This window comes from Anas platyrhynchos, chromosome 1 (assembly GCF_047663525.1).
Source record: "Anas platyrhynchos isolate ZD024472 breed Pekin duck chromosome 1, IASCAAS_PekinDuck_T2T, whole genome shotgun sequence".
Lineage (NCBI taxonomy): Eukaryota > Metazoa > Chordata > Aves > Anseriformes > Anatidae > Anas > Anas platyrhynchos.
In genome coordinates this window covers 200,100,188-200,112,826 of record NC_092587.1, presented here as the reverse complement: position 1 = coordinate 200,112,826, position 12,639 = coordinate 200,100,188, and the positions used below count along the sequence as shown (strand labels likewise).

Below are 12,639 nucleotides of genomic sequence, written 5' to 3'. Positions count from 1 at the left end.
AATAGAAAAAATATATCCATTCTTGCTGGTTGTGTTTCTGTAATAACAGTATACACATCAAAATCAATAAAGCCGGGCAAATGGCAGTGTGGTGGTTTAATAATCTTAGCACTGTTAGCTAAGTATGCAATCAAGTCTAAAACAAATGCTTCATAATCCATTCGTTTCTCCTATGTAAATCTATACTCGTACAATCCTGGGAAATAATAAACCTTCACTTCTACTGATTTTTTCTAACATTTAAAATGTATCAGCTGTAAGCCCTAATTTATAGCCAACGTATCGCAATTTGCACTGAAATATCTAGTCAGACATGAAATTAAATAGCACAGATATTCAAAGGAGTTACAGCATGCATTTAAATATATTAACCACATCCTACCTTGCATCCAAACATCAACGACAAAGTGTTGTTGGTGCATGCAACTTTGCAGTGGCAAATCATTGGTGTAAAGCAGTCAGGATTTTTAACAATAGGGCACATTCCTTTAGTGCTGCAGTAGTGGCAGCCTACTGAAGGCTAAAAACAAGTAGCTAATACAGCACATGGAGTAGCAACATATGCTGTTCAACAGCTAGCTTTTCTCTTGCTGGTCAGAAGCAGCCTGCTTGAATCTCTACCTGTGTCCCATTCAGCCATCCCCTTCTTTGTTGATGAATCAACGACGCAGCATTGATCACGAATCTCAGGATTTCCCTTCCTCTGGGAAATTAGTTTTTACATTGGAAAAAAAAAAAAAAAAAAAAAAAGGAAAAAAAAAAAGAAGAGAGAAATGGAAATGAGGGGGACTAGCAGGTGTGGCAGTATTAGCATGTAAAAGGATGTAAACGCCTACTCATAACAATCACATAAGATTGTCATGCTAGCTGAAGTGGGCTGAAATTATTCCATCGGAAGAAAAATACTGCAGCTCCTGATTTGGTAAAAAGCCAGTGAGTTGCTGCAATACATAGTCATTGTGGGGAGAGAAGAGAAAAAAAAAATTACTTATCTAAGAAGCCAGAATCCTCAGCCTTTATCAATATGCATTCCAGCAAGGATTCCCTTCCCAGCGCCTCCCCGAGAAAAAGAATCAAATCAGTCGCAACTCCGGAGAAGCGATGACCTTTGCTTTCCCCAAAAAGATGAATCTCAGCATGAAACAAACTGTACTCAAAGCTGAAAACCCCAGATGCTGGGAGTTTGCAATCAGGGAAATACAAGTAACATTTATCCAATCCTGGCTTGCCACATGGGAGCTTTCTCCGGGCACAAATTTACAAATAGACAGGTTGAAGGATTGCAGGAGACACTGAATAAAGACATGAAGTTACACGGAAAATGCACCAGCATGAAGCTTAAAATGCAACCCTCTTTAAACCGCTTTTGATGCGATGTAACAACTGAATCTCCAGCTAGTACTGTTATCCTATAACCTCCAGACGGCTTTCTCTATTCCAGAAATGCAATAATTAAAGAAGTTTGGGAGCATAATGCTGGTTTGGATTCAGTTACAGCTGTCGCTGTTTCTTCAGTTAAAGCAACACCAGCTGAAAATGCATAATAAAGCATTTGGATGAGCAAACTGCTAGCTGTGCTTTTTAAGAGGATTATTTATATCAGAAGTTGGATGAATATATCCTCCACTTCTAGGTTCAGCACACACACATATATAAAATGAAAAGGCTATGATATAGGAAGTAAAGCAACGTCTTCACCAATTTCACAGCTGATAGCAAAGCAAACCCAGCAGTTGTTCCACAGTGACTTGACCCTGCTTTTTGTACCTCACTAAGCTCTGCCCATCAATTAGAAACTCTTTCGAAAGAAATGAGAGCAGCTTGTCTCCCTGGCAATTGTGAGTGCGTTCTCAAAGCACAACTGAAACAATTTTCTGTAATAAACTCGAACTGAAAATTTGTTATACAACAGAATGGAGAACATGGCAAATGGAGGGCTCTGTATGCAGTTAGGTCAAACAGGATAGAGAGTAAATCCTACAGAATTTCTAAAAAGGTCTGAGACTTCAGACAGTAATGTATAAGATCTATTCTATTAATATTTTATATTTATAATATATATATATATTGTGCATGTATGTATTTATATATACATATACATTATATATATACATGTATCTATACTTTAAGTAGCGTTTATTTGGTATAACTTAATCTCTCTTTGCAAAGTTCCAAAACATAAAAGAAACATTTTATTAGACAGCTTAGATTTGACACTTTCTTTTGCTTTATACAATAACTTTATTTTTACCCATTTTTTGTGTGTAGCTAAATCTCTACTTGATTTAATATTTTCTGATGATTGTTTTTCACTCTTTGACTTTTTAAAGTTAGAACCTGCAAGAACCTAAGCTCAGTAAAACAACAATAGTTTCTAGTTCAGAGCACCAGATAGGATTGTTCTGCGGTTAAAAGTTACAACCCAGTTTCATTGCTGAAGATTTATTTCTTGCAAATTACAATCCAGTGTCCTCAATTCACTCAGCTCATACTTTTAATCTACCAACCTGGACACATGTGCTATATGTGTTTTGTTATGCCATGGGAGAAGACTATGCAGATGCCAATCAATTGGCTATCAATAATCTAAGTTTGTCTGACCTGTTAGTCCAAAGAGACATCACAGCAGCACTTAATTCCACCTTGCTGTGCCAGTTATCGCCTGAAACAATGAGTGAGCCCATTTAGAAATGTACTGTGGTGACAAACAGCAGCTGTAACATAGCTGGATCTTTGATCTGTTTATTCCTAGCTTGCCTGTCTCATTATTAAGCTATATATTATACAGATTTTCTTTCAAGTACTGTCTCTCGCATAACCAGCACTGGTGTAAATATAGAAAAGTGTAGTTTCCATGACAATACATTCCATAGTTACAGCCAGCAGCCACTATCATTAAAACATGAATCACGGTGCTACCTTAAGGTGTGAGCATGCTACATCATTGGCCTTATAAGCGTTAATTTGGGAAGGGGGTGGCATGACAATATTTTTGGTAGACTCTACTACAAAATGCCACAAAACTGTGCTATTTAACAGTTTTAGCAGTTCTAATATCCACCCATCTTAGACCTTTAGGTGATCAGTAACAGTCTCAGTCTGTTCTCATCATTAGCATTTCTAATATGAGAATAAATTGCATCTGCACTTTTCGATGTTTTAAACATGATGTCCTGATTTAAAACTGGACCGATAATCACACAAATGTGATTTCCGATTAATGTTCATGGGGCAATTAAAATCACCTGCATTTAATTTCCAATTCAGATCTCAAAGAAGGGAAGGAAAAACAGCCAGTTAACCTCTTGGATCCTTTGGATCTCTCTACATTCAGCTGGCTCCTACTCTCAAAAGGGAGGACATACCTCTTTATTAGAATTCCCAGCTCTTTCTTAGTCCCTAATTTTTAATATGATACTATTGCAGACTTTCAACTAGAGCAGGTTTCGCTTGTGATTTTGTTTCAAGTACTAAGAAGTATCAAGCCCCAGTCACCTGAGTATTGTGTAAGGCATGAAATACATCTCTTCACACTTAAACTAGTTGTTGCCTTCAAGTGAAGAACAGTTACCTGATGTACAGTCATTTGGGAAGAGATCAGAAAAGAAAGACTCATTCCAATGACAGATTGGAACAATAACTCATATCACAATTGGCCAAGACATTTATTTCAATTATGTGACAACCACATATAGAAAACTGCTATAAGAAAACATTTGCTCAGATATCCTCTTTTACCTTTTCTACCAATAGCACTCAGCACAGATGCAGAAGCAAACTGATAATTGCTAGAAAAGTCATTTAAATCATAGACTGCAGGAGCAAGGTTTCTTGGAAAATCAATGTCCACGTTTCCTCTCTCTCTGACAGAATATGCAGAGGATCATACATTGCAGGGGTTGTCATATGAAAAAGAGGGACCAGAGATGTGCTGCGCTTGGCGAAGCCGTCAGCTTTGTTGAGAGTTCAGTGCACTGATCCAGACTACTCGCTCACAACAACTGTGCTGCCACAATGAATCACACCTCTTTTGCTGCTAGAAAAAGGGGAGACTCCCAGCAAATCTTGGTGTCAAGATATTGTCTGTTACTTTGAGTAAAAGTGACCCCACCAGTGAATTAGTCACCTGCTATTGTCTGAACTGCATGTTTGCAAAAGTTGCTCTTTCTCACACTTGCTACAAAAACTCTTGCCCCATTTATCTTCTTCACTGGTCTGTTCAGCTGGTAAAATTTCCCCCACTGTACCAGTCTCTCCGTCAATTGCCTTCAGCCAACCTTTCCAGGTTCTTCAACGACATCTACCTTTCATAGTGCTCCACTATGTGGAAATACACAAATTAACCTGCAATGATGGAGTTGCTTTACTGTAAACATTATGGTCATGTTTGATGATACTTCCTCCCCTAATGCATACATACCTTGTTCTGCAACAGAGTTAGCTCAAATAGCACTCCTGAGACCTGACATATCACATGAGAACCAAGAAAGCTGATATAGGTAAAAATGAGTTAAGTTATTTAACTGGAGAGTCACAATGAATTTCTAGATATTCAGCCTTGACCAGGATATTAAAGATATTTGATTTTGTGTGTTGATGTTTTTTAATTCTCTGCTTCTTCTGTTGAATAAATTGCTTAAGATTTGATATTATAGTATACACTTGTGTATTTCCCCTTCCATATTTTCACCACTCAACTTTTCATTCCAATGCTCTACCATGAAAATTTCCTCTAATGCTCACCATACCCATCAGATACCAGATCAATATGATTGATAGGCCCTTGGCCAAGCTATATGCATTGTTACCTCCTTCTAATCTTCTGTAAAAATTCAAAATCACCATCTCTGTTGTTCTTCTCTGAATTCCCTGTACTCTAATCAAGCCTCGTGAAAACTAAATCTGTCTCTGACAGTGATTAAAGAGTTGTCTTCTCAAAGAATCATATTAGATGAAAGAAAAGAGGAAAAGGCTTGTTACACCACAGGCAGCATGTACAAAAGGAACCAGAGAATATAAATATAAAACAAACTTGAAAGATCCCCCATCAGTAATAGAAATGACTGCACACAGCCTTGTTTCTTAAGAACAAAATTGTCCCAAATCTCCCCTGGTCTAAATCACATTTTCACAGATGTCCTGTCATTTTCAGGGATTTGGGGCGTTTCAAAGACTTTAACTGTGCCTACCTTTTATGTGAGGTGGTCATTTTGGGGAATGAACTGTTACCCATTTTGTCTAATAGATCTGACTGTTATCTATTTTGCTGATATTTGTCTGCTGGTGTGAATCAGAAGCTGAGACTTAGTTTGCCTGAAAATCCATCCACCTTTGGAATAACTAACATTGAAGCTCATCAAGGAAAGACCATACAGACACCAGATATCAGTGCAAGAGCAGCTAAGATTGCTGGAAGATAGCCATAGCTCATGTAAAGCTGGGTTTGAACCCATGCTAAGGGGTAATAAGTGATTGAATTTTCAGCCCCAGTGTTAGAAGGGGGCTGGTTTTATGCATCCAGAGGCTTAAGGACTCTAGATTTGTTCTGCCGTAAGAACAAATGAATAGGGTTGAGATGAGAGAGAGAGCCCCAAGGATAGCCATGTAGCAACAGGTTTGCTGCTTCTACGAGATGCAATTGCTGTTGCTACGACCCACCTTTTCCACCATCACCTGCAGCTGCTACTGCATCATACAGTCCTTCATGGCAGCTGGTTTGGATTTCTGAAATCTCTGTATACAGACGGAGAACACTTGTCTCATGCTGGTTCTCTACAGTTGTCTTCATCACCTTGACTAGAAAGGGTGTGGACAACTAATACAGATATAAAGTTCTCCTGGAGATCCACGACCATGGAGGCAGATGGGCAGAGAACAGCTAGGATGCTCAGAAAAAACACCTATGCATTAAGAATTCAGATGTGGTAGGCAGCTTGGAAAGCACTATATGACTCAATCTCTCTCCACCTGAAGGTGGAGATAATGCCTTCCAATTAAATGCCCATATCTCCAAGTACACAGTCATATAAACAGTGATTTTTAAGTTAATGGGAATACTCTTACAAAAAGTACTCATGCTCATAAGTGTTCACACATTTTAAACTGCCACATTATCAGCACAGTTTTGCATTTTTAACCAGTGGAAAACTGGTCGAGGATGTAACTTATAACATTAGCAGTTTTATCTGAAGTGTTAACTACATCTAAAATTGTTTCACAAGAAACAATATGAAAAACTAAGATGTCCCGAGAGAGACACAGATCTTTCCAGAAACTAATTTTTATCTGTTAAATCACTTACAAAGCCACTAGTTGTATATGTTTTTTTTTTGTTTTGTTTTGTTTTGTTTCATAATTTTTTTAGGCATGTATAAATTTAAAAGAAAAATGAAAAGCAAAAAATACTTGAATTAAATATTTGAAGGAAAAAAAAAAAGAAAAACAAACAAAAAACAACAACAAACAAGCAAAATGAAATTAGTCCTCAATAGCTACAAAACTGTTCTGCTTTTCTGATGATTTCTAGTTATATGTTCTGTTAGAATTTTTCTGTGACAAACAGAAATACTCAGTCCTACCAACAAAGTGAAAACTCACACACAACATATTCAAAATATACATGCTCCTCCTTAATGTCATTATATAGACCCTCTGATTTCTTCAAGTGTTTATACTGTAGAACAAATATACCTGAATGAGCTTAAAATGATCAGTTTAGACACCACATGCTTGCATGCACAATGGACCAGGTGCAGTGTTTGTCCAGGATGCTGGGGCAGAAGAGGAGTTAGCCTAGACTAAATTTTGTGTTACGAGGACTACACTCTTACTAGGACTGAACTGGCTAGCTCAGTTATGTCAATATGAGCTGAAGTCATCGCTACATATATATATATATATTTATATGCATTAAATAGAGGTGTTAAGTCTTGCCAAAGTCTTACACATGGTCACCAGCCCTGCAAGCATGTCCTTTCTGCTGTGTGAACATAGGGCTCCCCGAGGTAAGAGACAAAATAGCAGTAATTTTCCAGCAATTTTCCAGTCTGCCCCTGAATCAATATAAATTTCTACTTCTGTAACATCCTTTGGTGAATATTCTTCAGTTTTTTCACTTCTCTTATGACAATCTGTCTTTGTTTATTCTGAATCTATCTCCTGATATCTTTATCAGCTGTCCCAAAATGTTGCAGTGGAAGAAACAAGCAACTCCTGTTCATCTCTCTGTGTCACTCATGCTTTTGTAAACTATTGCTGTATCCTAACTCGTCTCTTTTCCATAATGAAAAGTTGTAGCCTAATAGATCTCAATTTCTGTCATAAAAACAGTTTCTATATATTTGAAGACGGGTATTTTTAACTCAACTTGTTCTCTTTAATTCTTTTAAACTTCAACATAGCTCATAAAATCCTTAATGTCTTCAGTTGTTTCCTCAAATCTCTGCATCCCTCTCAAAGTGTATATCCAAACCATGACATTGCCAAGCAGAATAATTCCTTCCATCTCTCACTTCCAGTAATTCTCTAAATATATCCCAAGTTTTTTAGATTAGCTTTGCAATAGCCTCACATTCTTCACTCAGACTCATTTTGAAATTCATTTCTACGCCATCCCATACTTCTCTGCCTACTGATTAATCAATATGCATTTGGTATTTGTGCAATTGGATATCTCTTCCCACATGCAATACTTCACACTAGCATTTCATCCTATTGCTTTCAGGCCATATATTTATACTGAACTTTACATATGCCAGTCCTCTGGCAAATTCCAAGGGGCTCAGGAAATGGACTTTTATGAAAAATACTTGGAAGCAATTCTTTCTGGGATTTGGACTAGCCAGAGTGCAGAGTACTACATCCCCAGAAAGAGTTTCAAAGGGGAAGTTCACTTTCAAGAATGTGTGTCAGGTCACAGAGAAGTTCCATACACTGCCTAGATCTCACTGACTTTGGATCATACAGGATTCAAATGTTGGTGCTCATAAATGACCCTTATAGGTAGGAACTCAACAAGGGCTATACCTGGCTAACGGAAATTAAGAACTCCATCTCGTTTAAGAGTCATGTCTGAAATGCTGTTGTGATCTAAATAAAAGTTTGGAAACAAAAGAAGCAAATAATACAAAATAAAAAAAAGTAAAAATCATTATCATCTTGACCATTTCCTGAAAGCATTTCATAAGGACTTTAACTCTCACACACAACTCCCATAATTTGCTTTTATTGGCAAGCCAGTGCCTATACTACCTTCTCTAGTACTGAGCAGTTCAGACTACTGCTGGCAGCTACAGAGAGGAACCACCGGAAACCAGCCTTCATTTCTTGTGTCATATGGTACTACTATTTAGAGAGAAATGATAAGCCTAAAGGAAAAGTACTTGAAAGCAGAAGTAAAAATAAAACTGATGATGCATCACAACTCACAAGAAACAGAGAAGGTCGAGCTTTTCGGCACTTTGGAGAAATGAATTTTTCACAACATTACTAGTTTTTTTGCAAGAAACTGATATCTTGATTGCAAAATGTCACCAAACAAAGTGATAATTTCAGGCATGCAGAATAAATAAATAAATAAATAAATATAAATGGACCAGGCCTGAAACAATCCTATTTAATGCAAAGTCTTACATTACTGAACTCCACATTATTACATTTAACCCTTACTAAGGAGTAGGGTGCTAATCAGACACATTTCATGTCAGAGATCAACTTGGGCTGTCGCCGTGTGTGTTAGAAACAGGAAAATAACCTTTGATTCCTTGATGTACATTTTATTTTACTCACAAATTCTCCCTGATGAGAAAGAAGTTCTGATTAACCAGATGTTTGACTTTTTAATTTAAATTTTTTTTATGGATAGATGCATCCTTTTTTGCCAGCTCCCATTCAGACATTCAGAATAAGTGTGGTCTAGTGGTTCCCAGCTGTTAGGAATATTGTTGCTGATGTTCTGTGGATTTTCCTGAAAAGGAAATTCTGCCTTCATTTCTAGCAAATGACACATTTTTTAGCATTTAATAGCTTTTCAGTTATGAAATTCTCATTCCATTAAAAACAAACAAACAAACAACAATGTGCAAACCAAACCAACCAAACAAACAAACAAAAGACATACCCAAACCTTACATTTCACTCCAATGTCAGCAGAAATCAAATAAAAGATGTGATCATGGTCATATCTAAACTTTACAAAAAGTTTTCCAACAAAACTCCCACAAAAGTATAACAGAGACCTCTGTATGACAACATCTGCTTCTGTACTGTTTTTTGGCTCTTCTAACTCCCCTGTGCTCAGGACTGGTGGTGGACACTGGCCCTGGACACAGCAGGTGCGCAGTTTCCCATTACATGACCCTGTTTTTGGGGGGACAGAAAATTTGGATACGTCTGTTAAATGTATCCTCTACACATCTAGGAAACAACCACTGCTAATGACAGAGAGACATAAATGCCCCTATTGTGTTTTGTTTGTTTTTTTTTTTTTTCTGAAACGGGTCTGTGCTTGGATCCAAACCACACAGAGACGCCAACCAGTGGAGCCACTAATAGCAGGAAAGGGCCATTGGAGAAAAATGCCTCTGAAATATCTTTGCCTCTGAAATATCTGTGTGTGTGTGTGTGTGTGTGTGTGTGTGTGTGTGTGTGTGTGTGTGTGTGTGTGTGTGTGTGTGTGTGTGTGTGTGTGTCTGCATGTCCATGTGTGTGTCCTGGTTTTAGATAAAACTCTGAAGCGTGACAAGTTTTTTGCAGTGGAAAACGTAAAGGTTACCCAGTGAAAGCTGGGAAGGGGTCACTTTTGTGTTTTTAATGTTGTGGCATAGATAACAGCTCCTCTCTCAAAGCCTTGAGGGTCACAAGAAACCTGATGGAGGGGTAGGGAATTTTGTTGTGGGTTGCCTGGGAATCCTATCAATCCTCTCACTCACGGGAGGTTTTCTGCTGGGCGCTCTCACAGCACAGGCTCTCCCCTGGAGATCACAGTCCTCACTTGACCTTCCAATGCAGCGTGCTCAGGGAGAAACACAGGGCTGATTACAACCATTCTTTTTTGCTCCTTCATGGTCAGAATTGACCACTGGCCCTTTACAGCGCTTTTCTATTTCTAAAACTGTACTAAAAGTCCAGGCAGTGATTTTTGACCCTGCTAGAACTGCACGAGCATTTTCTGTCCCCAGGGCTGTGGGAGTACTAGCAGGTTCTGCTGCTTTACACTGATGTGAAACAGTTCTGGAAATCAAAGCTGTTAAGGAAAAGCACATTGACTCCAGCTCTGTGTCAGTCACGCACATCTCCTACCTCCAGTGTTCCCGTACCCAGGAGGAAAGGAACGACCTAAAATGAATGTTACACAGAGGGAGTGTCTCCTCTAAGGTATCCATGGGAGTAATAAAATGAAATAAAGCTGAACTCTGGAGAGTTGTTGGAGAGCCTGGTTGCCACTTCTCTAACAACAATTTTAGTGCCTCAAAGAAGAGAAGCGTAGTGGGAAATCAATGCATTTCTGAGGGAAAGGAGCCAACACAGCTTAAACTGCGTCTAGTGGTGGCAAATCTCCGAGACCCTGAAGAACCATTTTGAACTAATCTGGTGACCAAAGACCACCTCCTTGCCATGGAGTGAAAGGAATGCTGCCAGACCCCAGCATGGCCTCAGGACCCCTGTGCCGTAGGCAGCTCCTATTCACTCAGGAGCACCTCCACAGAAGTGATGCTAATGCAAAGCAACGTGCGCGAGATCAGCTTGGGGTGCAGGAACAGGAGTCTCCCTATCCTCCTCATAGCTAAATTAACACCAGTCAGCCAGGAGAGGAGTTTAAAAGAGCAGAGGCCTGGGGCTGTTTGACTCTTGCCTGGCTGAGAGCTGTTGTGAGCCAGCTAGAGGCACGGACAGAGAGGACCATAATTCTCAGGGCGGCAGTATCCTTGGTGCTGCCCTGTCCAGGTGTGTGAGCGAGCAGCTTTGTGGCAGTGGTAGCTTACCTGGGGAGAGCTGCCCTCCTGCTTCTGCTCAGTCTGCAGCGCAGCTGACTTGTCTGGAGCAAGCTTCCAGGAAAAACAAAAAAAGCAGGCTGGGCAAAGTCTGCTTACAGGCTGTGCTGCAGCAGGAGCATCCATCTTAGATCCAGTGGAGGAGGAGAGCTTGGACATGCTCCCTTTTTAAAGCAACAGTGCTCCTACTGAGCATGGTGAGGAAGGGTAGTGCTACGCTACACCAGTGGTTGCATTGGGTATGTGCAAAGCACTTTACAGGCATTAGCTAACTGATCTTTGCATAACCTTTCCGAGCTAGGCAATTAAACATCATCACTACAGTTTTGCGGGTATGAAACTGAGCAGGGCTGAACTTGTGCAGAAGCAGCCTGTGATTTTAGGGTGCGTGAGCTGAAAGGCTTTCGGTCTGATTTTGTAGGTGCAAACCATCCTGTAGGCCTGACTGACTATGAGAGCGCAGAGCATCCATAACTCCACTTGCAGCCAAGAGTGTACAGTTGTTTTTAAAAGCCAATCCCTGGAGTATTTCAAGTTGGAAATAGAAAAAAAAAGGAGGCACCCCAGATCACTAAGCCATTAGGATAATGCTGGCTTTTGTGTCTAAATATATCTAAGAAGAAAAGTCTAGAGTCAGCGTTTTGTCTCCCTGCTTTCTTTTTATGCATCTGGACAGGTCTCCTTCCCAAGGGCTCCCCACAGATGTCTGTGGAGCTGTTGATAAAGGTTGGTGTTTGAGAAGGAAAATAAAGCTTTTCTAGTCCAGGGGAAAATTTCCTGTTTAAACTACAGGAACTGAAGGACTAGAAGATGGGACACCAAAGCTGGATTCACCATCACCCTACAAAAAATGTCATCGGGGAGTAGCACTGGGTTCGGAGAGTGGCATTTATCCTTTCACTGTAGCTCTGCATTAGCTTTACAAAGGGGAGAAAATAGACAATGCGTAGTAAATAGGGGGACAAGTGGGACATACTGCATGACTGGGAGCTGATGTTGACAGAGTGGTATGTTTGCTTAATTTACTCTTTATTATCCTCAGGGCATATTTTAGTTATATGGCAGATCCTTAATAAAAAGAAAACTTTCACCTCTAAGTATGATTGACCAAATAGCTATAAAAGAGACCTTTGAGGCTGCCTTTCTCCTGACTTGGTAGTGCTGTAGCAGTAGTCTACCAAAGCCCAGATTTTCAGTTGGACGGATGTGGCCTGGTACCTTGTGGGATTTTCACTTGTAGGCTGAATAAATTTGAATTTGAAATTAAAAACAGGGCAAGTAAGAACACCCATCAGTGCCTCATTGTGATTGTAAGTACATAAATAGCATTTCACATCTCAGGTTTATCTCATTCAGTGCTCCAGACAGGAGAACTCACTTTCCTTACAGCCTTAAGACAACAGCTGAATATCCTGATGTCCTTCAAATCGTGCTTCAAGGTACATCCACGTATTAATGCAGCCTTTTTATCCTACAAACCTTCCAGATGTGTGAGAGTTACAAGCTGAGTATTCTCCAAATGGACAGGCCTGAAGTAATTCAAAGTCCTTCGTTAGGCACTCTGTCAATGCTGTAAACATCACTATTTAATTGATGTACTGTTTTTATTATGTGTGCCCTAAGGGACTGCGCTGACCAGAGCCTCTTG

The 12,639-nt window shown here is 39.5% G+C and overlaps 1 protein-coding gene across 27 annotated transcripts in view; it reads right to left on the bottom strand.

Annotated features, from left to right (window-relative positions):
- The window catches only part of DLG2 (discs large MAGUK scaffold protein 2), a 1,031,289-nt gene that overhangs the window by 660,054 nt on the left and 358,596 nt on the right, over nt 1-12,639 (bottom strand). The window contains exon 1 of one of the 27 annotated variants that reach the window (XM_027462479.3): nt 383-722. The exons of 24 other annotated variants lie outside the window; for them this stretch is intronic. In XM_027462479.3, the coding sequence (XP_027318280.1) occupies nt 383-484 (102 nt within the window). In that variant the 5' untranslated portion in view covers nt 485-722. Of the gene's footprint in view, nt 1-382; nt 723-12,639 lie in introns of those variants that run through there. 2 more of the 27 variants (XM_027462511.3, XM_027462533.3) reach the window with 2 other exon arrangements.